We start from the raw sequence: 27,793 nt of genomic DNA, 5'->3' as shown, positions 1-27,793 counted from the left end.
CTCTCTGATCAGGGGAACATACTTAACCGTAATGAATGTTCATACTAGAAGTAGGAGGAGAAAGGCATTGGGATGAAAACCCATGCAAATATACAATATCTTCATAATGTTATTTATCTATGACTCTAAGTTACATCTTTGAATCGTGGCATCAAATTGTAATCATTACAAAGAAATGTGTACATTTCCTTATGATTTTATACGTTTTAGGCCCTATTCAATGTTTTATAGGCATTTGTAAATAATCTGAAGGTGTGCATGGAATTATCTGATTATTTTGTCTCATCGTGAATTTTACAAGCCTTTAAGTAATGAATCAGACCTACACTATTCTGAGTATTGTATAATGACCTTCGCATAATAACCCCTCTCTTCCTCATCTTCAAACAGTGAATTGCATTCCCTTGATGCTATTCCACCCATACTTGCGATATGGGCCCAGGAATCATCAAAATCCCAACAACATTTTTAAGGTTAAACACATTTCCAGAATATATTTGTTATCACAGTACAGTCTCCTGAACGAGCGTCATGACGCTTGTATGGAAATAGCCAATCCATGTCTAGAATGGGCTTTTACCAAGGCGACGCGCACAGCCATGATGCTCAGCGATCTGGGATACAGAGGATACTCTCCTCCGAGTGATGCGAGGCGAAAATTGCCTCCATCGTGGCACGAAGCATTAGGCTTTATTAAGATGTTTTCATATTTCCACAGTATCAAAAAGTGAATGGAAACATATGTGTTTATATATCATAACTTAAAAAATCATCAATTTCCCTTGCAAGACGGAGCATGTTTTAGTACATTGTCAAAATCCACCATGCCCTTTACTTGTAACCTTCAGATATCAGTGTTAACCTTGGTCTGCACAAATTCTCTCTCATGTCAGCGTTATCCATCCCTTACGATAGAAATGAACACTAAAGTAGGGAAATAACACCTTTCCTTATATTAATAATTTTTATAATTGTTTTTCCAGAGGTGAATGGGGATATGATGGGCCTAATATGAATGAGAACATATTTTCGAGGCAACAGATTTTAGAGGAATTGCACCTCATGGAAAAAAACGATTGGAACATAGTGTGTTTCTTTATGGTGGGTCAATTATACAATTTTGCCCGAGTGAATGTGCTACATTTAATCTGTGAGCTGGCCTACTACAAGGTTATAACCGTGTTGACTGGCTCATTTGCGGAATAATTTATCTCTGTGCACGGATTTGACTCATTCAGACATAAAATAACGGCATACTCATATAAGTCATAGAAGTGACCGGTAGGCCTATACCCTATTCCCAGAATACGCCAAATCGGGATTTTATATATTCTAGATGGCAGTGCTGCCCTACCATGAATAATAATCTATTCCTGTTGCCCACAACATTAATGTAGCCTACCTAGTCTACCCGGTAATCAATTATAATTGCCTGTAATAACTGACAAATAAATGTTTTATAGCATCTCGTATTGATAAAGATAACGTAGCCAATTCACTATATTGGATTCATTAATACATTTTATCTCATTCTTATAGCTTACCTGTACCATAATATTTTGGATGACTGCTATCAATACCAGTGTTCTACCGAGAAAGGTATAGGCTATAATAATAGGCCTAGGTCTAATAAATGGTGCAAATATTCGCCATTTTCACAGGTCACTCCAATATCATGAGGCATTTTGATGCCATATTATCCTTAGTCCACCATAATGATAGAACACCATTGAACTGAGATAAAAATACTCACCCGGCCATGTCCAAGGACGTCAAAGGAGAGTTTAGAAAAAGAGGAAATCCAATGTTCTTTACTTTTAAATTTACTTCATATCCGACAGACAAAAACGTTTGAAGGATGTAGACTATACCGACGTGGTGTTCCATCTGTTGTTTCTGGTCAGGAGATAACAATGTATAGCACCGAATTGTGCAGACGTCTATGTGGAATTCCTCTAATGCGGAATAAAATGATATGATGGAAGGCAGATATTAGCGTGTTTGCATAAGTTAACGGTTGAGGACCGCAGGTAGCTATTTGATATTATTACTGTTATTCTGGTCGTTGGTCCCAATTATTCTCGTTGCTGTAATTTGTTCGTCTAATTGATAATACAGCATAAGCTCCAATTGGTAAGCAAGAATTTTGGTCTACATGCTGAAACGATTCCTCGCTTACCGCACTCGTCCTATGATGATGGCAACATTAAAATGGGCTGTTCTATGCGACGGGTAAGAGTGGGAGGGGTGGATGGATGCTGCGACTGCCGAGCTGACGCTCCTAGCTATCCCTCCCTGCAACCCCTCCCCTTGCTCACCCAGACTTTACAACCGCGTTAGTCCAGAATATTGGTACTAATATCCCTATATAGACTGTCTGAGCTTTAGACAACCATTGGTAAAACAAAATGTCAATATAATAAAAAATAATAATCAAATCATCATAGAATAAATAATAATCAGAATGACTTTCATCAATTCATGGAGGTAGGTAGGCCTATATAAGCTACTTGATAGCCCTACATTGAAAACGGCTCTGTCACATGTTTATGTTGCCTCATCACAATCAAATGTTTTTATTATCATCATAATAATTAGCTAAGCATTTTGTCTACAGAACATGTAATAGACAATCAGAGCATATAGTGTTACGTAGTTTACTACACATAGACAAAATGACAGGTTGTTTCTCTGGTCTCAATGATATGCACTGTCCATTCATCTTAATCAGATTTTTCCTGTCCTTCTCCCCAGAACACATTGCCTTCTAATGCTAAACTACATTAATTATAGAGGTAGCCATGTAGCCAGCAACTTCCCCATTAATAAAACATAGCCCAGTGCCAACACAGGAGTGGGGTGAGGAAGAAGGAAGAGGAAGGAGGAAGGAAGTTATTGAGTCCATGACCTTCACCTGCATGAGTCTGGCATACACTTGGTCTCTTCATCCCTCTATAAAAAGAGACCATCTTTTTTTAAGCAACGCCCAAACAACAATTTACACAATCAATTCATTAATTTGAAATCCTGTAGCAGATGTGAACTGAGATCTGCCGGCTCTAGCATACTGCACCTGGAATGTATCCCTCTTCTGGCATAAAATGGAATTGCCTGATTGCATATTCAGAATGTAAATAGAGATTATTAAGGCTCACCCTGTGAAAAGCGCTGAGTTGCTGGGCCTCTTTCATGTCATAAATGTGATTGTCTGACTAATGTTTATTCATTAAACAGCAGTGCACCTCCCATAAGCCTAACGTGACAATGTGAAACCATTATGGTGATTGTGGGTGAGAAATAGGAGGACAATAAAGAAAGAATGTAATAGAAATGCCTTTGAAAAATATATTCCTATTGATATTTTGGGAAAAGTCTAATGTTCAAGTTAGCCTATATTGTAAAGCTTAATTAGATACCTTGATCATCTAACAATGACCTATTGTTGCTCTCTATTGATGGAGTGGATGGAGAGGAATTTAGCAGGTGAACTTATTCTTGCAACTTTGTGAATATATGTGTAAAATTCCAAAGAAAATAAAGAAATGGTAAATACCTTGGAAGAACAATACAGTATTCATTACTTTGATTTAATCCAAGATAGAGTGAATTATAATAATTCACAGTACACTAGCCTGGTAATATGACTCAAGATCCTGTTACTTGTAGGAAGCAAACTATGCAAAGGCCATAACAAATACAAAGTTTAGTAGAACTAGAAAAATGTCAACACAAACTTTTAAATGTCTAAATATCATGTAATGAATTGAAATTAAAACCATTAATAAAAAATTGTCCATTACTTTCGCTGATGATTTTTTGGAATTGTATTTCAGTTCACTTCCTAATTGAAGTTACAGTATTGTCAACACTATACAACTAATTTTGAACATCTTATGCATACTAATCTTATACCTCATGTGATTGCATTTGAATTATTTTGGAGTTCAAATTTAGAAGGCCTTTGGTGCTTGGCTGGCCTGGGTTGTCTTCACCTTCTCAGTCTGGAAACTGACACGGCAACCTTCTTGGCATTGTGTCATTAAAGAGGGCTTTTATGAATGATACATGAGGCAGGATTTTAAATAGTTGGACGCCACATTCCCTGCTGAAAGCAAGAAAATACCCTCTGGTCAGAATTCAATTGTTACAGATAATGGTTTTCCGCACTGTATTTTTAGAAGTGTGTTTGATTTGCACACCAGTATGTCCCAGGAGGAGAGAGTTGGTATCATAGAAATAGAATTCGAATGTACATGGTTGACCATTGTTACTACTAGACTGGATGGATGAGAGCTCTACAGTACATGCTTTCAGAAGGCCCCGGAAGCAGAACCTAAAATTAGAAAAACAGTGAAACATTGACACAGGGTCACCACATATTAAAATGATCAAAATTATTACTTTTCACACAGACTTTTACACAGCATCTACGTATGAGCTAGCAACAACTTCTTGACGGATTTCTGCTTAACAGGATAGTTCACCCATAGTACAACATTACATTGGTTTCTTTACCCTGTAAACAGTCTACGGACAAGGTTTGACAGAAATCCATGCTTTGGTTAATTTCCCTGGCCTTGTTTTACAAATGCTAATGTTTTAGAATTTGTGGCACAAATCCAATCCAAATCCTGGCACCGACATTTTTTGTAAATCATGTCCAAATCATCCGAAAGTATCTAAAATGTATTGTGAAAATCAACAAAGTCACCTATAGATGATTTGAACATGATGTGGGAAAAATTTGAATATCAGTACCATGACTTGAATAGGATTTGTGCCACAAATGTAAGTACAGTTACCAACATAGACAATATCATGATATGTAAACTTCCTGCCACAAACATTTATCTTACCAGCGCATGTGACTCCTGCATCTTCATGGTGGCCACAGTCATGGTTACCCAGGCCACTGTGGGGACACTGCAGCAAAGTGTCTTCAGAGCCAGAACAGGCCAAGTCATCCAGAGAGATGGAGCCACTGCCCTTTCCAAACCTGGCAGATCCAAAGGCCTCAAGTGCTTCTCCACAGCCCAACTCTCTGCACATCACCTGAGCATCCCTCTGATCCCAGTCATCATCACATACTGTACCCCACTGGCCAGAGTCGAACACCTCCACTCTACCAGAGCAGTTGTTGGGACCGTTGACCAGACGCACTCTGGAAATACCATCTATAAATGACAGGTAGAACTGTTAAGATGTCGGGGTGGGATTGATGTTGAGCTGTAGAAAATATACAGATGTAGCATCTTAATTAGATCACCCTGTTGTAGGATAACATTCCTGCAATACAGGACATTTAGAACTTGTAGTGTATTTGAGGTTTAAGACGGCTTCTGAAGTTTGTAATTTCCACTTTGAAATCTGACTTGATTTTCCCTTATGAAAAATGTATCAACCCCGACAAAAATGTCCATTAATTCTAATTCACATAACAATTAACATTTCATGTTGATGCAGGATTATTTGCCATTGACCTTAACAAGGCCCACAGGACCAGCGGAAGGAAAATAGCCCCATAACATAAAAAACACACCACCATATATTACAATAAGTATGGGGTTCTTTTCTGCTCATGCATTCTCATTTCGAGGCCAAACCCCACCACTGGTGTGCGTGGCCAAGGAGCTCTATTTCCATGTCATCTGACCATTGCACCGGTTCCAATCCAAGTGCCAATGCCGTTTAGCAAACTCCAGGTGTTTACATTTGTTGGATGACATGAAAGTTGAGCTCTTTGGCCACGCACACCAAATTAAATCAAATCAAATTTTATTGGTCCCATAAAATGTGTTTAGCGGATGTCACTGCGGGTGTAGTGAAATGCTTGTGCTACTAGTTCCGACAGTGCAGCAATATTTAACAAGTAATATCTAACAATTTCACAACAAATACCTAATACACACAAATCTAAGTAAAGGAATGGAATTAAGAATATATAAATAAATGGACGAGAAATGTCAGAGCAGCATAGACTAAGATACAGTAGATAGTATAGATGTCACGCCCTGGCCATAGAGAGGGTTTTATTCTCTATGTTGGTTAGGCCAGGGTGTGACTAGGGTGGGCATTCTATGTCCTTTTTTCTATGTTTTGTATTTCTTTGTTTTGGCCAGGTATGGTTCTCAATCAGGGACAGCTGTAGATTGTTGTCTCTGATTGGGAGCCATACTTAGGCAGCCTGTTTTCCTTTGGGTTTTGTGGGTGGTTGTTTACCGTTTAGTAGTTTGGAATCCTGACGGAACTATTGGCTGTCATTTTGTTTCTTTTGTAAGTGTTCTATTTCTTCATTAAAATTCAAGATGAGCACTAAACACACTGCGCCTTGGTCTACTCCCTTCGACGGCCGTTACAATAGAATACAGTATATACACATATGAGATGAGTAATGCAAGATATGTAAACATTATTAAAGTGACTAGTGTTACATTTATTCAAGTGGCCAATGATTTCAAGTCTGTATGTAGGCAGCAGCCTCTCTGTGCTAGTGATGGCTATTTAACAGTCTGATGGCCTTGAGATAGAAGCTGTTTTTCAGTCTCTCGGTCCCAGCTTTGATGCACCTGTACTGACCTCACCTTTTGGATGATAGCTGGGTGAACAGGCAGTGGCTCAGGTGGTTGTTACCCTTGATGATCTTTTGGCCTTCCTGTGACATCAGGTGCCTTAGGTGTCCAGGAGGGCAGGTACTTTGCCCCCGGTGATGCGTTGTGCAGACCGCACTAACCTCTGGAGAGCCTTGCGATTGTGGGCGGTGCGGTTGCCGTACCAGGCGGTGATACAGCCCGACAGGATGCTCTCAATTTTGTAAGTTTGTGAGGGTTTTAGGTGACAACCCAATTTTTTGCAGCCTCCTGAGGTTGAGGAGGCGCTGTTGCGCCTTCTTCACCACGCTGTCTGTGTGGGTGGACCATTTCAGTTTGTCAGTGATATGTACGCAGGAACCTAAAACTTTCCACCTTCTCCTTTGCTGTCCCGTCGATGTGGATAGGGGGTGCTCCCTCTGAAGTTTCCAGAAGTCTACAATCATATTCTTTGTTTTGTTGACGTTGAGTGAGAGGTTATTTTCCTGACACCACACTCCCAGAGCCCTCACCTCCTCCCTGTAGGCTGTCTCGTCGTTGCTGGTAATCAACCATACTACTGTTGTGTCGTCTGCAAACTTAATGATTGAGTTGGAAGAGTGCATGGCCACGCAGTCATGGGTAAACAGAGAGTACAGGCAGGGGTTGAGCGAGCACCCTTGTGGGGCCTCAGTGTTGAGGATCAGCGAAGTGGAGATGTTGTTTCCTACCTTCACCACCTGGGGGCAGCCCGTCAGGAAGTCCAGGACCCAATTGCACAAGGCGGGGTTCAGACCCAGGGCCTCGAGCTTAATGATGAGCTTGGAGGGTACTATGGTGTTGAATGCTGAGCTATAGTCAATGAACAGCATTCTTACATAGGTATTCCTCTTGTCCAGATGGGATTGGGCAGTGTGCAGTGTGATGGCGATTGCACTGTCTGTGGATCTATTGGGCCGGTAGGCAAATTGAAGTGGGTCTAGGGTGATCGATAAGGTGGAGGTGATATGATTCTTAACTAGTCTCTCAAAGCACTTCATGATGACAGAAGTGAGTACTATGGGGCGATAGTCATTTAGTTCAGTTATCTTTGCCTTCTTGGGTACAGGAACAATGGCAGCCATCTTGAAGCATGTGGGGGCAGTAGACTGGGATAGGGAGAGATTGAATATGTCCGTAAACACACCAGCCAGCTGCGCATGCTCTGAGGACATGGCTAGGGATGCCATCTGGGTCGGCAGCCTTGCGAGGGTTAACAAGTTTAAATGTCTTACTTACGTCGGCCACGGAGAAGGAGAGCCCACACTCCTTGGTAGCTGGCCGCGTCGGTGGCACTGGGTTATCCTCAAAGCGGGCAAAGAACATGTTTAGCTTGTCCAGTACCAAGACGTCGATGTCCATGACATGGCTGGTTTTCCTTTTGTAGTCTGATTGTCTGTAGATCCTGTCACATATGTCTCATGTCTGAGCCATTGAATTGCGACTCCACTTTGTCTCTATACTGACGCTTTGCCTGTTTGATTGCTTTGCCGAGGGAATCACTACTTTGTTGTGGTTCACACGTTCAGTTTTGTGCGAATGCTGCCATCTATCCAGTTTCTGGTTAGGGTAGGTTTTAATATTCACAGTGGTACAACATCTCCTATACACTTCTTGATGAAATCAGTAACCGTCTCAGTGTACATGTCAATATTGTTCTCGGAAGCTACCCAGAACATATCTCAGTCCGCGTGATCAAAACAATCTTGAAGCATGAATTCCAATTGGTCAGACCAGCGTTGAATAGTCCTTAGCACAGATACTTCCTGTTTGAGTTTCTACCTATAGGAAGGGAGGAGCAAAATGTAGTTGTGGTCAGATTGGCTGAAAGGAGGGCGGGTTGGGCCTTGTATGCATCCCGGAAGTTGGAATAACAATGGTTGAGTGTTTTTCCAGCGCAAGTACTACAGTCGATATGCTGATAGAATTTAGGTAGCCTTTTCCTAAAATGTGCTTTGTTAAAATCCCCAGCTATAATAAATGCAGCCTCAGGATATATGGTTTCCAGTTTGCATAAAGTCCAGTGAAGTTCCTTGAGGGCCGTTGTGGTATCGGCTTGAGGGGGGATATACGCGGCTGGGACAATAACCAAAGATAATTATCTTGGGAGATAATACGGTCGGCATTTGATTGTGAGGTATTCTAGGTCGGGTGAAAAAAAGGATTTGAGTTCCTGTATGTTATTACAATTACACCATGAGTCGTTAATCATGAAACATACACCCCCGCCGTTCTTCTTCCCGGAGAGAGGTTTATTTCTGTCGGTGCGATGAACTGAGAATCCAGATGGCTGGACCGACTCCGACAGTATATCCCGAGAGAGCCATGTTTCCGTGAAACAGAGTATGTTACAATCCCTGATGTATCTTCAGAAAGTAACCCTTGCCCTGATCTCGTCAACTTTGTTATCCAGGGACTGAACATTTGCGAGTAATATACTCGGAAGCGGTGGGTGGTGTGCGCTCCTCCTAAGTTGGACTAGAAGACCACTTCCAGTCCCTCTTTTTCACCGGCGTTGTTTTGGGTCGCTCTCTGGAATCAGTTCAATTGCCTTGGGTGGTTTGAACAAATGATCCGCTTCGGGAAAGTCGTATTCCTGGTTGTAATGCTGGTAGTGCTTGTGAGTTACCGCAACTCTGATATCCAATAGTTCTTCCCGGCTGTATGTAATAACCTACCAGTGGTAGGTTTGGTGTCGAAATGAGAATGCATGAGCAGAAAATAACCCATACAGTATGGACTGTAAAATATGGTGGAGGATCTTTGAAATTATGGGGCTATTTTGCGTCCATTGGTCCTGGGACCCTTGTGAATTAAGGTCAATGACATCAGAAACTTTACCCAGTACTAGGACATTTTAGCCAAAAACATGGTTGCCTCTGAAGGAGGCTGAAACTTGGCTGCAAGTGGGTCTTTCAGCAAGACAATAACCCCAAGCACATAGCAAAATCCACAAAGAAATGATTAATTGGCCACAAAATCAACATTTTCCATGAAAACATGTGTTTTAAATTAAAGAGGGCAGGGCCTCCCGAGTGGCACAGCGGTCTAAGGCACTACACCACAGTGCTAGAAATGTCACAACAGACCCAGGTTCGATCCCGGGCTGTATCACAACCGGCTGTCATAGGGCGGCGCACAATTGGCCCAGCCTCGTCCGGGTAAGGGGAGGGTTTGGCTGGGGGGTCTTTACTTGGCTCATTGCGCTCTTGTGGTGGGCCAGGTGCCTGCAGGCTGACCCCGGTCATCAGTTGAACAGTGTTTCCTCCGACTCATTGGTGCGGCTGGCTTCCGGGTTAAGAGCGTGGTTTGGTGGGACATGTTTTGGAGGACGCATGACTCAACCGTTTTCTCCCCGAGCCCTTTGGGGAGTTGAAGCGATGCGACAAGATTGAAAAAGGGGGTAAAATACTAAAACAATTGAAGAGGGCAGTCCATTAGCGCAGACAAAGGATATCAAGGATCTGGAAGGATTCTGTATAGAGTAATGGCATAAGATCCCTCCCGGTGTGTTCTCCAACTCATTAACCATTTTAGAAAAAGGGTCAGTGCAGTTATCCTCCCAGAGTGAGGTATTGAAAGGTATTGACCTTTTGAGAGAAAAAAAGTATTACTTGTTCAACAAAATCTCTTTCCCTGAGCAGTTTTATTAGTATAAAATAATATAATTTCAAAGAAACAATATAGCTCAGTATCTTAGTTATTTATTTTATATAGTCATTTTTGCTCATCTTTATCAAGGTTGTCAACAATTTTGGAACCCACTGTATGTAACCTTAAAAAGTGCTATATAATAAATAAATCTAACTGTGTTTTAAATTAGCTAAAGGTTGCAGTGGCTGTGTTAAAGAAAACTGAAACATGGATTACTTTCACAATCGTCGTAATGATTGGACCAAGGCGCAGCGTGAGTAGCATTCCACATTATAAAATGATTAGCATTTTAATGAGGGAAATAAGTATTTGACCCCTCTGCAAAACATGACTTAGTACTTGATGGCAAAACCCATGTTGGCAATCACAGAGGTCAGACGTTTCTTGTAGTTGGCCACCAGGTTTGCACACATCTCAGGAGGGATTTTGTCCCACTCCTCTTTGCAGATCTTCTCCAAGTCATTAAGGTTTCGAGGCTGACGTTTGGCAACTCAAACCTTCAGCTCCCTCCACAGATTTTTTATGGGATTAAGGTCTGGAGACTGGCTAGGCCACTCCAGGACTTTAATGTGTTTCTTCTTGAGCCACTCCTTTGTTGCCTTGGCCGTGTGTTTTGGGTCATTGTCATGCTGGAATACCCAGCCACGACCCATTTTCAATGCCCAGGCTGAGAGAAGGAGGTTCTCACCCAAGATTTGACGGTACATGGCCCCGTCCATCGTCCCTTTGATGCAGTGAAGTTGTCCTGTCCCCTTAGCAGAAAAACACCCACAAAGCATAATGTTTCCACCTCCATGTTTGACGGTGGAGATGGTGTTCTTGGGGTCATAGGCAGCATTCCTCCTCCTCCAAACACAGCGAGTTGAGTTGATGTCAAAGAGCTCCATTTTGGTCTCATCTGACCACAACACTTTCACCAGCTGTCCTCTGAGTCATTCAGATGTTCATTGGCAAACTTCAGACGGGCATGTATATGTATTCTTGAGCAGAGGGAACTTGTGGGCACTGCAGGATTTCAGTCCTTCACGGTGTTGTGTGTTACCAATTGTTTTCTTGGTGACTATGGTCCCAGCTGCCTTGAGATCATTGATAAGATCCTCCCGTGTAGTTCTGGGCTGATTCCTCACCGTTCTCATGATCATTGCAACTCCACGAGGTGAGATCTTGCATGGAGCCCCAGGCCGAGGGATATTGACAGTTCTTTTGTGTTTCTTCCATTTGCGAATAATCGCACTAACTGTTGTCATCTTCTCACCAAGCTGCTTGGCAATGGTCTTGTAGCCCATTCCAGCCTTGTGTAGGTCTACAATCTTGTCCCTGACATCCTTGGAGAGCTCTTTGGTTTTGGCCATGGTGGAGAGTTTGGAATCTGATTGATTGATTGCGTCTGTGGACAGGTGTCTTTTTTACAGGTAACTAGCTGCGGTTAGGAGCACTCCCTTTAAGAGTGTGCTCCTAATCTCAGCTTGTTACCTGTATAAAAGACACCTGGGAGCCAGAATTCTTTCTGATTGAGAGGGGGTCAAATACTTATTTCCCTCATTAAAATGTAAATCAATTTCTAACATTTTTGACATGGGTTTTTCTGGATTTTTTTGTTGTTATTCTGTCTCTCACTGTTCAAATAAACCTACCATTAAAATTATAGACTGATCCTTTCTTTGTCAGTGGGCAAACGTACAAAATCAGCAGGGGATCAAATACTTTTCCCCCCACTGTATAGCCCACATACAGCGGAGCAGTCTGCAGACCACTTCAGCAGCGCTCATGTCCCAGTTATCATCACACACCGTACCCCACTGCCCCCCATAATACACGTATAATATAGTTGTATGGAATTGATCTTACTGTTTTTAAATGGGTCTTCTTGGTCTTGAATTGAAGGTTATGAAAATAGGAAAATATGGAGAAGGAATATTGACAATGAGAGTGAGATATTGTGAAAAGCAGGTATTAAATTATCCTTAATTCATTTGAACATAAACTATTTTTGTCTACTGTAATTGTAGACTGAGACTTACCCATCATGCAAGTTACACTAGCATCTTCATCATGGCCACAGTCATGGTTTCCTATCCCTCCTGAGCTGCATTCCAGTAAAGATCCCTCACTTCCCATGCACGCCACATCATCCAATAGGATTGAGCCACTCCCCTCACCAAAGTGAGCCTGGTGAGGAGCCTCTGTGGCTGGTCCACAGCTCAGCTCCCTACATACAACTTGGGCATCTAGCAAAGCCCAGTTATCATCACAGACTGTCCCCCAACTCCCATCCTGGTAGACCTCCACCCTGCCAGAGCAGCGGTTGGGACCATCAACTAGGCGCACTGTCAAGTCAGCTGTTTGAGTTAAGAGGAAGGGAAAGGGAGAAACGTGTAATGGGCTCTAACTTTTTTTTTACAAATATATATTATGACTCATTTTGCAACTGAAACATAAAGTAAGAAATAATTTTTTGATTACTCACAATGGGAATCTGAATCTGAAGGGGATGGACCTGAGAGACGGAGAGAGAGAAAGAGGGAGAGAGAGAGAATGTCGTATGGTGTTAAATATTTCCCTTTCAACTATTGCTTGAGAGACAGACAGCACCTGCCAGCTGAATTACAGGCCCCAGGTCAAAGGAGACAGGTAGCCTAGCAGTTAAGAGCTTTGGGCCAGTAACCGAAAGGTCTCTGGTTTGAATCTCCGAGCCGACTAAGTGAAAAATCTGTTCATGTGCCCTTGAGCTAGGCATTTAACCCTAATTGCGCCTGTAAGTCTCTCTGGATAAGAGTGTCTGCTAAATGACTAAAATGTAAATGTAAATCTCTTATTCGAACCTAAAATATACCTACCATAAACAATGCTCAGATTTATGGTGATAAGTGACCACAAACTGCACTGAGGCAAACTGGTTATGTCAGTTAGGGGTTTCTTCACATTACATGTGAATCATAATTTCTTTGCATATAGTGAGGTTTTCTGCAATTGAAACATAAAGTAAAGACCCACTGGGAACACACTGTTTAAATCAACATTGTTTCCACATCATTACAATGAAACTACGTTGAACCAATGTGAAATAGATGTTGAATTGACGTCTGTGCCCAGTGGTAATTCATTTTTAGATGACTCACAATGGAAATCTGAAGGGGATGGACCTGAGAGAGAGAGAGAAAGAGAGAGGGAGGAAAAAATGGTGGCATTACACAAGCCCCTGGTTGGTGTTGGTAGTTTAAATAAGTTGTCTGAGAAAATTCAACCATTCACTTACCTGACTGCCCCTGACATATCACTGCTGCATCCTCAGAATGTCCACAGTTGTGTGACCTCAGTCCATCTGAGCTGCAGCCAAGCAGTGACCCTTCATTCCCAGAACATTGCACATCCTTTAGCCAGATCTCCCCCCTGCCTTGGCCAAAGTGAGCCTGGTCCGGGGCCTCCAGTGCCACCCCACAGCCCAGTGCTCTACACACTACCTTGGCATCCAGCAGGTCCCAGTCATCATCACACACTGTACCCCACTGGCCAGAGTGAAACACCTCTACTCTACCAGAGCAGTTGTTTGGACCATTGACAAGACGCACTCTGAAAATGCTGTTGTTCTCTGTAGGACCTGTAAACAAAGATAACTGTTAACTCCATTTACTAAGTGGTTTGATTAGAGATTAGGTGCATCCCTGTTCTGCTTTATTAAGTAACAATTGGGTTAACAAACAATACTGAGGTGAGTGCATGTTTCATCAATTTTGCATTTTGCATTTTGTTTTTCTTTGCATATACAATAGCTTTATAAACATTGCAAAAAGCAAAGATAAAATACTGCAAACTTGACTGGTTCCTCTACACTGAAGGAATTATTTTTAAAGGACATCATTAGTGAATATGGCGCTAGGTTTTTTTTATACATGGTTTTGAGCCCGTTAATAAAGTAAGATACCATATTAGATCGAGCCAATACTGCAAAAAGAGAATAAGATGGTCCACAGGGAGTTTATTGGCTGGATGTCTACAGAAATACCTCTTGTAGAATTTGGTTTTTACAGTGTAACACTACTATTACCAACATATACAATATAATGATGTATAAACTTCCTGCCACAAACATTTATCTTACCAGTGCAGGTGACTCCTGCATCTTCATGGTGGCCACAGTCATGGTTACCCAGGCCACTGTGGGGACACTGCAGCAAAGTGTCTTCAGAGCCAGAACAGGCCAAGTCATCCAGAGAGATGGAGCCACTGCCCTTTCCAAACCTGGCAGATCCAAAGGCCTCAAGTGCTTCTCCACAGCCCAACTCTCTGCACATCACCTGAGCATCCCTCTGATCCCAGTCATCATCACACACTGTACCCCACTGGCCAGAGTCGAACACCTCCACTCTACCAGAGCAGTTGTTGGGACCGTTGACCAGACGCACTCTGGAAATACCATCTATAAATGACAGGTAGAACTGTGAACATGACAGGGTGTGGGACTGTCGTTGAGTTGAAAACTTTGTAGATGGAAAAGGATCTTAATTTGATCACCCTGTTGTAGGAGAACTTTCCTGCAATGCAGGCAATTTAGAACTTGTAGTTTATTTGAGGTTTAAGAAGGCTTCTGAAGTTTGCAATTTTCACTTTGAAATTTCAGACTTGATTTGCCGTTACGAAATATGTAACAATTTGTACAAAAATGAAAATTAAGTATAATGCACATAATAATTCACATTTCCTATTGCTGCAGGATTATTTGCCATTGACCTTAACAAGGGCCCCAAGACTAGTGGAAGCAAAATAGCCCCATAACATAAAAAATACACAACCATATTTTACAATAAGTTTGGGCTTCCTTTCTGCTCATGCATTTTCATTTTGACGCCAAACCCCACCACTGGTGTGTGGCCAAAGAGCTCTATTTTCATGTCATCTGACCAAAGCACCGGTTCTTATCAAAGTGCCAATGTCGTTTAGCAAACTCCAGGTGTTAATATTTGTTGGATTACATGAAAATAAAGCTCTTCGGACATGCACGCCAGTGGTGGGGTTTGGCGTCGAAATGAAAATGCATGAGCAGAAAGGAAGCCCAAACTTATTGTAAAATATGGTAGTGTATTTTTTATGTTATGGAGCTATTTTGCTTCCACTAGTCCTGGGGCCCTTGTTAAGGTCAATGACATCAGGAACTTTACCCAATACCAGTACATTTAAGACAAAAACCTGGTTGCCTCTACCAGGACGCAAGTGGATCTTCCAGCAAGACAATGATCTCAAACACACATAAAAATCCACAAAGAAATTGTTTATTGGCCACAAAATCAACATTTCAGTCTCCAGATTTGAAAGCCATTGGAAACCTGTGGTTTGAATGGAAGAGGGCAGGCCATAAGCTCAGATGAAGGATATTGAGGATCTGGAAGGATTCTGTATGGTGATTGGTCTAAGATCCCTCCCAATGTGTTCTCCAACTCATTAACCATTTTAGAAAAAGGTTCAGTGCTGTTATCCTCGCAAGGTGAGGCATTGAAAGGTATTGAAAACAGGGGTGTCAATAATTTTGACCCCTACCTTTTTGAGAGAAAAAAATATTACTTGTTAAACAAAATCGCTTTCTCTAAGCAATTTTATTAGTATAAATAATATAATTTCCCAATTTTTCTGAGCACACAATTTAGTTCAGTATTTTAATTATTTATTTTATACAGTCATTTTTGCTCATCTTTATCAAGGGTGTCAATAAATTCAGACCCCACAGCATATAACCATGAAAAGTGCAATATATATAAATAAACCTACCTGTGCCTTAAATTACCTGAAGTTTGGCATGGCTGTTAAAAGAAAACTGAACCATGAATTACAATTTATCCTGGCCCATAAACTACTTTCAGGGTCAGGAACCATCTAACAATTGAATACGGAACTTCCTATTTAATCTCACCTGAGCAGACCACACTCGCATCCTCAGAATGCATTGTGTTGTACTGACCTATCACATCAGAGAGGCAGTCAAAGAGAGAGTCCTCTGTTCCAACACAGGCTATGTTTTCCAGCAGAATGGGAATACCACCTCCCATACCAAACCCGGCCCATCCGGTGCCATCCTAAGGGCTCCCAAGTGGCACAGAGGTCTAAGGCACTGTATCTCAGTGCAAGAGATGCAGTGCCTGGATCAAACCCAGGCTGTATCACATCCGGCTGTGATTGGGAGTGTAAGGCATGGGTGTTTGCTGACGAGGAATCAAGTGCAGGAAAACAGCGATTCAGGGTATTAGCTCTACAAAACAAAGTGCCCCAAACACAAGGGACAAAACACAGCTTGCGCAAACATACGCACCACTGAAAATGTGCAACAAACAGCGTGTAACCACGCACAGCATACAATGAAAATAATCCCGCACAAAGAGCAGGCGGGCCTACTGGCTAATAAAGCCCGCTAATCAGCCCAACTAAGAACAGGTGCACCTAATAACGAAAAGGGGGCAAAACAAAAAGGGAATCAGTGGCAGCTAGTAGGCCGGTGACGACGACCGCCAAGCGCCACCCGAGCAGGAGGGGGGGCCACCTTCGGTAGGAGTCGTGACAGGGAGTCCCATAGGGCGGTGCACAATTGGCCCAGCGTCGTCCAGGTTTGGCCAAGGTAGGCCGTCATTGTAAATAAGAATTTGTTCTTAACTGACTTGCCTAGTTAAATAAAATAAAAAAATTGCCCACATACAGTGGAGCTGTCAGCAGCGCTCACGTCCCAGTCATCACACACCCTGCCCCCCATGACACACTTATAATATAGTTGTATGGAATTGATCTTACTGTTTCTAAATGGGTCTTCTTGTTCTTGAATTGGAAGTTATGAAAATAGGAAAATATGGAGAAGGGACATTGACAATGAGAGTGAGATATTGTGAAAAACAGGTCTCAAATTATCCTTAATTCATCTGAACATAAACTATTTTTGTCTACTGTATTTGTAGACTGAGACTTACCCATCATGCAAGTTACACTGGCATCTTCATCATGGCCACAGTCATGGTTTCCTATCCCTCCTGAGCTGCATTCCAGTAAAGATCCCTCACTTCCCATGCACGCCACATCATCCAATAGGATTGAGCCACTCCCCTCACCAAAGTGAGCCTGGTGAGGAGCCTCTGTGGCTGGTCCACAGCTCAGCTCCCTACATACAACTTGGGCATCTAGCAAAGCCCAGTTATCATCACAGACTGTCCCCCAACTCCCATCCTGGTAGACCTCCACCCTGCCAGAGCAGCGGTTGGGACCATCAACTAGGCGCACTGTCAAGTCAGCTGTTTGAGTTAAGAGGAAGGGAAAGGGAGAAACGCGTAACGGGCACCGACTTTTTGTTTTACAAATACATATTATGACTTGTTTTGCAACTGAAACAAAGTAAGGAATAATTTGTAGATTACTCACAATGGGAATCTGAATCTGAAGGGTACGTACCTGAGAGAGAGAGAGAGAGAGAGAGAGAGAGAGAGAGAGAGAGAGAGAGTATGGTATGGTGTTATGATGGTGCCGACGGAGATGGCAGCATCGCGACTAGCTCTTTGGAAACTCTGCAGCATTTTGTTTGTTTATGTACTATTTTTTACATTATTAGCTCAGGAATTATTTTGTGTCATTACATACAGCCGGGAAGAACTATTGGATATTAGAGCGGCGGTAACTCACCAGAACTTCCAGCATTACGACCAGGATTACGACTTGCATGGAGCAGATCCTTTGTTTGCTCTCCCCAGAGTAATTAAGGTACTCGAGGCGGTCTTCTGCACACCTCCCACCGCTCCTGAGTATTTTACTCGCTAATGTCCAATCTCTGGATAATAAAGTTGATGAGCTCAAGGCGGGAGACACCAGGGATTGTAACACACTCTGCTTCACAGAAACATGGCTCTCTCGGGACATACTGTCTGACTCCGTAAAGCCAGTTGAGTTCTCAGTACATTGCACCGACAGGAACAAACATCTCTCCGGGAAGCAGAAGGGTGGCGGTATATGTTTCATAACTAACGACTTATGGTGTAACCGTGATAACATACATGAACTCAAGTCCTTCTGTTCACCCGACCTAGAATATCTCACAATCAAATGCTGACGGTACTATCTCCCGAGATAATTTTCCTCAAGAGTAGCCACAGTGGTCTATATCCCCCCTCAAGCTGATACCACGACGGCCCTCAAAGAACTTCACTGGACTTTATGTAAACTGGAAACCACATATCCTGCGGCTGCATTTATTGTAGCGGTGTATTTTAACAAAAGCAAATTTGAGGAAAAGGCTCCTGAAATTCTATCAACATATTGATTGTTGTACTCGCGCTGCTAAAACTCTCGAACATTACTATACTACCTTCCAGAATGCATATAAGGCCCTCCCCCGCCCTCCATTCGGCAAATCAGACCACGATTACATCTTTCTCCTACAGGCAGAAACTCAAACAGGAAGCACCCATCGTGAGGACTATTCAACGCTGGTCTGACCAATCGGAATCCATGCTTCATGATTGTTTTGATCACGCGGACTGGGATATGTTCAGAGTAGCGTCAGAAAATAATATCGACACATATAACGATACGGTGGATGAGTTTATCAGGAAGTGCATAGGAGATGTTGTACCCACTGTGACTATTAAAACCTACCCCAACCAGAAACCGTGGATAGAAGGGAGCATTCGCGCAAAATTGAAAGTGCAAAGAACCGCATTTAACCATGGCAAGGTGACTGGGAATGTGGCAGAATACAAACAGCGTAGTTATTCGCTCTGCAAAGCAATCAAGCAGGCTAAACATCGGTAAAGGGACAAAGTTGAGACCCAGTTCAACATCTCACACACAAGACGTATGTGGCAGGGTCTACAGACAATCACAGATTATAAAAAGAAAACCAGGAACACCGACGTCTTGCTTCCGGACAGGCTGAACACCTTCTTCGATTCTTTGAGGATAATACAGTGACACCGATGCGGCCCACTATCAAGGACTGTGGGCTCTCTTGCTCCATGACCGACACGAGTAGGACATTTAAGCATGTTAACCCTCGCAAGGCTGCCGGCCCAGATGGTATCCCTAGCCGCGTCCTCAAAGCATGCGCAGGCCAGCTGGCTGGTGTGTTTACAGATATATTCAATCTCTCCCTATCCTAGTCTCTTGTCCCTACATGCTTCAAGATGGCAATCGCCACCACACTGCATACTGTCCTGTCCCATCGGGACAAGAGGCATAACTATGTAAGAATGCAGTTCATTGACTATAGCTCAGCATTCAACACTATATTACCCTCCAAACTCATCATCAAGCTCGAGGCCATGGGTCTGAACCAGGTGGTGAAGGTAGGAAACAACACCTCCTCTTCACTGATCCTCAACACTGGGGCCCCATAAAGGTGGGTGCTCAGCCCCCTCCTGTACTCCCTGTTCACCCATGTCTGCGTGGCCATGCACTCCAACTCGATCATTAAGTTTGCAGACGACACAACAGTAATAGGCTTGACTACTAACAGCGATGAGACAGCCTACAGGGAGGAGGTAAGGGCTCTGGAAGTGTGGTGCCAGGAAAAGAACCTCTCACTCAACGTCAACAAAACTAAAGAGATGATCGAGGACTTCAGGAAACAGCAGAGGGAGCACCCCCCTATCCACATCAACGGGACCGCAGTGGAGAAGGTGGAATGTTTCAAGTTCTTCGGCGTACACATCACTGACAAACTGAAATAGTCCACCCACACAGACAGTGTGGTGAAGAAAGCGCAACAGCGCCGCTTCAAGCTCAGGAGGCTGAAGAAATTTGTCTTAACACCTAAAACCCTCACAAACTTTTACAGATGTGCAATTGAGAGCATTCTGTCGGGCTTATTCACCGCCTGGTAGGGCAACTGCACGGCCCACAACCGCAAAGCTCTCCAGAGGGTGGTGCGGTCTGCCTAACGCATTACCGGGAGAAACTTCCCGCCCACCTGGACACCTACAGCACCGATGCCATAGGAAGGCCAAAAAGATCATCAAGGACATCAACCACCCGAGCCACTGCCTGTTCACCCCAAAATTATCCAGAAGGTGAGGTCAGTACAGGTGCATCAAAGCTGGGACCAAGAGACTGAAACAGCCTCTATCTCAAGGCCATAAGACTGCTAAACAGCCATCACTAGCACATTTGAGGTGTGAAACACTAGCCACTTAAATAATATCTCCGTATCTTGCATTACTCATCTCATATGTATATACTGTATTCCATACTATGTCACTGTATCTTAGTCCAATGCCACTCTGACATATACAGTTGAAGTCAGTAGTTTACATACACCTTGGCTAAATACATTTAAACTCAGTTTTTCACAATTCCTGACACTTAATCCTAGTAAAAAGTCCATGTCTTAGGTCAGTTAGGATCACCACTTTAGTTTAAGAATGTGAAATGCCAGAATAATAGTAGAGAGAACGATTTATTTCAGCTATTATTTCTTTCATCACATTCCCAATGGGTCATAAGTTTACATACACTCAATTCGTATTTGGTAGCATTGCCTTTAAATTGTTTAACTTGGGTCAAACATTTCGGGTAGCCTTCCACAAGCTTCCCACAATAAGTTGGGTGAATTTTGGCCCATTCCTCCTGACAGAGCTGGTGTAACTGAGTCAGATTTGTAGGCCTCCTTGCTCGCACATGCTTTTTTAGTTTTGCTCACAAACTGTCTATAGGATTGATGTCAGGGCTTTGTGATGGCCACTCCAATACCTTGACTTTGTTGTCCTTAAGCCATTTTGCCACAACTTTGGAAGTATGCTTGGGGTCATTGTCCATTTGGAAGACCCATTTGCGACCAAGCTTTAACTTCCTGACTGATGTCTTGAGATGTTGCTTCAGTATATCTACATAATTTTCCTCCCTCATGATAACATCTATTTTGTGAAGCGCACCAGTCCCTCCTGCAGCAAAGCACCCCCACAACATGATGCTGCCACCCCCCGTGCTTCACGGTTGGGATGGTGTTCTTCGGCTTGCAAGCCTCCCCCTTTTTCCTCCAAACATAACGATGGTCATTATGGCCAAACAGTTCTATTTTTGTTTCATCAGACCAGAGGACATATCTCTAAAAAGTACGATCTTTATCCCCATGTGCAGTTGCAAACCGTAGTCTGGCTTTTTTATGGCGGTTTTGGATCAGTGGCTTCTTCCTTGCTTAGCGGCCTGCTAAACACGTGTATGTGACCAATAAATTAGATTTGAATCTTTCCTCTTCAACTACTGCTGAAGAGATAGACAGCACCTGCCATTGTCAAAGGTCAAAGGCGGTAGGTAGCCAAGCCGGTAATAGCGTTGGTGGTTCTCATTCCTGAGTTGACAAGGTGAAAAATCTGTCGATATATCCTTGCAGTAAGGGGTTTCTTCTCATGACGTGTGAATATACAGGATATCTGATGTGACCATAATTTCTTTGCATATAGTGAGGTTTTCTGCAATTGAAACATAGAGTAAAGACCTACTGGGAACACACTGTTTAAATCAACATTGTTTCCACATCATTACAATGAAATTGCGTTAAACCAACGTGAAATAGATGTTGAATTGATGTCTGTGCCCATTGGGGAATCATTTTTTAATTACTCACAATGGAAATCTGAAGGGGATGGACCTGAGAGAGTGAGAGCGAGAGAGGGAGAGAGAAAGAGAGAGAGAGAGAGAGAGAGAGGAGAAATGGTAGCATTACACAAGCCCCTGGCTGGTATTGGCAGTTTAGATAAATCTTCTAAGAAAATTCAACCACACACTTACCTGACTGCCCCTCACATATTGCTGCTGCATCCTCAGAATGTCGACAGTTGTGTGACCCCAGTCCATCTGAGCTGCAGCCAAGCAGTGCCTCTTCATTCCCAGAACATTCCACATCATCTAGCCAGATCTCCCCCCTGCCTTGGCCAAAGTGAGCCTGGTCCAGGGCCTCCAGCGCCACCCCACAGTCCAGCGCTCTACACACTACCTTGGCATCCAGAAGGTCCCAGTCATCATCACACACTGTACCCCACTGGCCTGCATAATACACCTCCACCCTGCCAGAGCAGTTGTTTGGGCCATCCACTAAACGTACTCCTCCAGCACTGACTGTGGAGGCTGGAAAATAATTGTTTTGTTAAGTCCCACATTAAGTGACTGGGTATTTATATGATAGTAACATATATAGGAACTACAGTGTACGATTGCCATCATGGAACGACAGTGGCTTGGCGAAAGTATTCACCCCCCTTGGCATTTTTCCTATTTTGTTGCCTTGGAATTAGAATAGATTTTTGTGGGGTTTGTGTAATTTGATTTACACAACATGCCTACCACTTCAAAGATGCAAAATATTTTTTATTGTGAAACAAACAAGAAATAAGACAAAAAAACTGAAAACTTGAGCGAAAGTCAATACTTTGCAGAGCCACCTATTGCATCAATTACAGCTGTAAGTCTCTTGGGGTATGTCTCTACATGCTTGGCACATCTAGCCACTGGGATTTTGCTCATTCTTCAAGGCAAAACTACTTCAGCTCCTTCAAGTTGGATGGGATCCGCTGCTGTACAGCAATCTTTAAGTCAAACCACAGATTCTCAATTGGATTGAGGTCTGGGCTTTGACTAGGCCATTCCAAGACATTTAAATGCTTCCCTTTAAAATATGCGAGTGTTGATTTAGCAGTATGCTTAGGGTCATTGTTCTGCTGGAAGGTGAACCTCCGTCCCAGTCTCAAATCTCTTGAAGACTGAAACAGGTTTCCCTCAAGAATTTCCCTGTATTTAGCACCATCCATCATTCCGTTGCGTTTTCCTTTATGGCCAAAAGCTCAAAATTTAGTCTCATTTAACCAGAGTACCTTCTTCCATATGTTTGGGGAGTCTCCCACATGCCTTTTTGCGAACACCAAATGGGTTTGCTTATTATTATTTTAAGCAATGGCTTTTTTCTGGCCACTCTTCCATAAAGCCCAGCTCTGTGGAGTGTACGACTTAAATTGGTCTTATGGACAGATACTCCAATCTCCGCTGTGGAGCATCTTTGGTCTCTTTGTTGCCTCTTTGATTAATGCTTTCCTTGCATGGTCCGTGAGTTTTGGTGGGCGGCCCTCTCTTGGCAGGTTTGTTGTGGTGCCATACTCTTTCCATTTTTTAATAATGGATTTTACGGTGCTCCGTGGGATGTTCAAAGTTTCAGATATTTTTTTTATAACCCAACCCTGATCTGTACTTCTGCACAACTTTGACCCTAACCTGTTTGGAGAGCTCCTTGGTCTTCATGGTGCCGCTTGCTTGGTGGTGCCCTTTGCTTAGTGGTGTTGCAGACTCTGGGGCCTTTCAGAACTGGTGTATATATACTGAGATCATGTGACAGATCATGTGACACAGATTGCACACAGGTGGACTTTATTTAACTAATTATGTGTCTTCTGAAGGTAATTTTTTGAAACAAGTTATTTTTTTCATTTCACTTCACCAATTTGGACTATTTTGTGTACAGTATGTCCAATTCATGAAATCTAAATAAAAATCAATTTAAATTACAGGTTGTAATGCAACAAAATAGGAAAAACGCCAAGGGGGGTGAATACTTCTGCAAGGCACTGTACATATAATTTTGTATTTCTATTAAGATTAAACTTAATAACAGAAAGAATTACAAGTCTGCTTCACTATACTTACTTCTATCTAGAACTCGAGATGCTCCTTCATTGGTGCAAACAACTACATGAGTGGAAAATAATGATAAACATACAATGAGGTAAAGATGATATATTGTATTGCTATGTCAAAAGTCCTGTGTCTGTGTGAGTTGATAAGAGATGGACACAGACGTGTTTCAGTTCTCATTTGCTTTTAGTTAACAGATTAATTGGAAAGCAAAGTAGACCAGGATATTAGTAATCATATACAGTGGGGGAAAAAAGTATTTGATCTCCTGCTGATTTTGTACGTTTTCCCACTGACAAAGAAAGGATCAGTCTATAATTTTAATGGTAGGTTTATTTGAACAGTGAGAGACAGAATAACAACAAAAATATCCAGAAAAACGCATGTCAAAAATGTTAGAAATTGATTTGCATTTTAATGAGGGAAATAAGTATTTGACCCCCTCTCAATCAGAAAGATTTCTGGCTCCCAGGTGTCTTTTATACAGGTAACAAGCTGAGATTAGGCGCACACTCTTAAAGGGAGTGCTCCTAACCGCAGCTTGTTACCTGTAAAAAATACACCTGTCCACAGACGCAATCAATCAATCAGATTCCAAACTCTCCACCATGGCCAAGACCAAAGAGCTCTCCAGGGATGTCAAGGACAAGATTGTAGACCTACACAAGGCTGGAATGGGCTACAAGACCATCGCCAAGCAGCTTGGTGAGAAGGTGACAACATTTGGTGCGATTATTCGCAAATGGAAGAAACACAAAAGAACTGTCAATATCCCTCGGCCTGGGGCTCCATGCAAGATCTCACCTCGTGGAGTTGCAATGATCATGAGAACGGTGAGGAATCAGCCCAGAACTACACGGGAGGATCTTATCAATGATCTCAAGGCAGCTGGGACCATAGTCACCAAGAAAACAATTGGTAACACACAACACCGTGAAGGACTGAAATCCTGCAGTGCCCACAAGTTCCCTCTGCTCAAGAATACATATACATGCCCGTCTGAAGTTTGCCAATGAACATCTGAATGACTCAGAGGACAGCTGGTGAAAGTGTTGTGGTCAGATGAGACCAAAATGGAGCTCTTTGACATCAACTCAACTCGCTGTGTTTGGAGGAGGAGGAATGCTGCCTATGACCCCAAGAACACCATCTCCACCGTCAAACATGGAGGTGGAAACATTATGCTTTGTGGGTGTTTTTCTGCTAAGGGGACAGGACAACTTCACTGCATCAAAGGGACGATGGACGGGGCCATGTACCGTCAAATCTTGGGTGAGAACCTCCTTCTCTCAGCCTGGGCATTGAAAATGGGTCGTGGCTGGGTATTCCAGCATGACAATGACCCAAAACACACGGCCAAGGCAACAAAGGAGTGGCTCAAGAAGAAACACATTAAAGTCCTGGAGTGGCCTAGCCAGTCTCCAGACCTTAATCCCATAAAAAATCTGTGGAGGGAGCTGAAGGTTTGAGTTGCCAAACGTCAGCCTCGAAACCTTAATGACTTGGAGAAGATCTGCAAAGAGGAGTGGGACAAAATCCCTCCTGAGATGTGTGCAAACCTGGTGGCCAACTACAAGAAACGTCTGACCTCTGTGATTGCCAACATGGGTTTTGCCATCAAGTACTAAGTCATGTTTTGCAGAGGGGTCAAATACTTATTTCCCTCATTAAAATGCTAATCATTTTATAATGTGGAATGCTACTCACGCTGCGCCTTGGTCCAATCATTACGACGATCGTGAAAGTAATCCATGTTTCAGTTTTCTTTAACACAGCCACTGCAACCTTTAGCTAATTTAAAACACAGTTAGATTTATTTATTATATAGCACTTTTTAAGGTTACATACAGTGGGTTCCAAAATTGTTGACAACCTTGATAAAGATGAGCAAAAATGACTATATAAAATAAATAACTAAGATACTGAGCTATATTGTTTCTTTGAAATTATATTATTTTATACTAATAAAACTGCTCAGGGAAAGAGATTTTGTTGAACAAGTAATACTTTTTTTCTCTCAAAAGGTCAATACCTTTCAATACCTCACTCTGGGAGGATAACTGCACTGACCCTTTTTCTAAAATGGTTAATGAGTTGGAGAACACACCGGGAGGGATCTTATGCCATTACTCTATACAGAATCCTTCCAGATCCTTGATATCCTTTGTCTGCGCTAATGGACTGCCCTCTTCAATTGTTTTAGTATTTTACCCCCTTTTTCAATCTTGTCGCATCGCTTCAACTCCCCAAAGGGCTCGGGGAGAAAACGGTTGAGTCATGCGTCCTCCAAAACATGTCCCACCAAACCACGCTTCTTAACCCGGAAGCCAGCCGCACCAATGAGTCGGAGGAAACACTGTTCAACTGATGACCGGGGTCAGCCTGCAGGCACCTGGCCCACCACAAGAGCGCAATGAGCCAAGTAAAGACCCCCCAGCCAAACCCTCCCCTTACCCGGACGAGGCTGGGCCAATTGTGCGCCACCCTATGACAGCCGGTTGTTTTGCAGAGGGGTCAAATACTTATTTCCCTCATTAAAATGCAAGTCATTTTATAAATTTTTTGACATGCATTTTTCTGGATATTTTTGTTGTTATTCTGTCTTTCACTGTTCAAATAAACCTACCATTAAAATTATAGACTGGTCATTTCTTTGTCAGTGGGCAAACGTACAAAATCAGCAGGCGATCAAATACTTTTTTCCCTCACTGTACCTCACAGTGCTGTTTCTGAACTTTCGCAAAGCAATAGGATATTTATACAATGGAAATGTTCGTGAGTAGAGTCACTATTGTGGATTAACCCAATAATATTATATACATTTTTATTTGCTGAGAACCTATGCACAAAACTACTACATGAAATCTTAGAGCCCTTTGTATACATGTAGTACACAAAATATGAATTTTGCATTAAGTATTTTGTGAAACACACTATTTGCTCATATGGGACAAACACATTCATAAATAGTTAACATAAATATTAATAAATGGTATTGTTAAAATACAATTTGCTCACCTGCTATCACAAATGCTAGGTACCACTTGCGCTTGGGTGTAAGAGTCATGATCAACATTGAGAATGAGTGTATTGTCATGTATGAACCTTTTTATAGACAGATTTTGTTACCTATTGTTGTGTGCCACCTGATTCCGACAAAGAAAAAAACTGATATCTAACAAAAGGTGGCATTTATTTATCACTGAACACACGTTATATAACACCCGTGAAGATTACTATTTGAAGAAACCACATGATGGCTACTTCTCTGGGAATAAGACTAACACACTGTTTATCAAAACAGAATACAAGCTTTGGAAAGAATAATGAATTTAATTGGAAAATGGTTGTTTCAGAGCCAAATGAGTATGTTCAAGGTGCTTTCCTCTTCCCACTTTCAATTCCTTGAGGGGTAGACCTGTTTCATGATAGATAGTGGGGTGGGGTCAAAATCTCAAAAGGTTACACCTTAAAAGGAAACTCCCTTTTCACTAAGGACCCAATTCTAAATTAGGATTCATGCACATGCATTATGTAAATGAGAGAATAAAGCAGGGGGAAAACACTAAATAAATATACACTGCTCAAAAAAATAAAGGGAACACTTAAACAACACAATGTAACTCCAAGTCAATCACACTTCTGTGAAATCAAACTGTCCACTTAGGAAGCAACACTGATTGACAATACATTTCACATGCTGTTGTGCAAATGGAATAGACAAAAGGTGGAAATTATAGGCAATTAGCAAGACACCCCCAATAAAGGAGTGGTTCTGCAGGTGGTGACCACAGACCACTTCTCAGTTCCTATGCTTCCTGGCTGATGTTTTGGTCACTTTTGAATGCTGGCGGTGCTTTCACTCTAGTGGTAGCATGAGACGGAGTCTACAACCCACA

General features: G+C 42.4%; 2 protein-coding genes across 6 annotated transcripts in view; both read right to left on the bottom strand.

The window, feature by feature from the left end:
• Window positions 1–2,241, bottom strand: part of LOC106566841 (plasma membrane calcium-transporting ATPase 3) — a 35,136-nt gene extending 32,895 nt beyond the window's left edge. For 4 of the 5 annotated variants that reach the window (XM_014135301.2, XM_014135298.2, XM_014135300.2 and 1 more), the window contains exon 1: window positions 1,754–2,241. The gene's annotated coding sequence lies outside the window, so the exon portion shown is untranslated. The remainder of the gene's footprint in view (window positions 1–1,753) is intronic. The other variant, XM_014135304.2, reaches the window with a different exon arrangement.
• A 2,069-nt stretch (window positions 2,242–4,310) lies between these two features.
• Window positions 4,311–26,961, bottom strand: LOC106566922 (deleted in malignant brain tumors 1 protein-like). The gene is made up of 9 exons (XM_045692731.1): window positions 26,913–26,961; window positions 23,907–23,948; window positions 22,005–22,340; window positions 17,204–17,521; window positions 14,359–14,676; window positions 13,516–13,857; window positions 12,281–12,598; window positions 4,857–5,174; window positions 4,311–4,333 (listed from the first exon to the last, which is right to left on the bottom strand). Exons 1-9 carry the CDS (start codon window positions 26,959–26,961, stop codon window positions 4,311–4,313), a joined length of 2,064 nt encoding a protein of 687 aa, XP_045548687.1.
• Window positions 26,962–27,793: the final 832 nt, after the last annotated feature.

The sequence above is a fragment of the Salmo salar genome, chromosome ssa13 (genome assembly GCF_905237065.1).
Source record: "Salmo salar chromosome ssa13, Ssal_v3.1, whole genome shotgun sequence".
In the NCBI taxonomy this organism is placed as follows: domain Eukaryota; kingdom Metazoa; phylum Chordata; class Actinopteri; order Salmoniformes; family Salmonidae; genus Salmo; species Salmo salar.
Note: the sequence above shows the minus strand (reverse complement) of the source record. Positions and strands in the feature narration are given on the sequence as shown.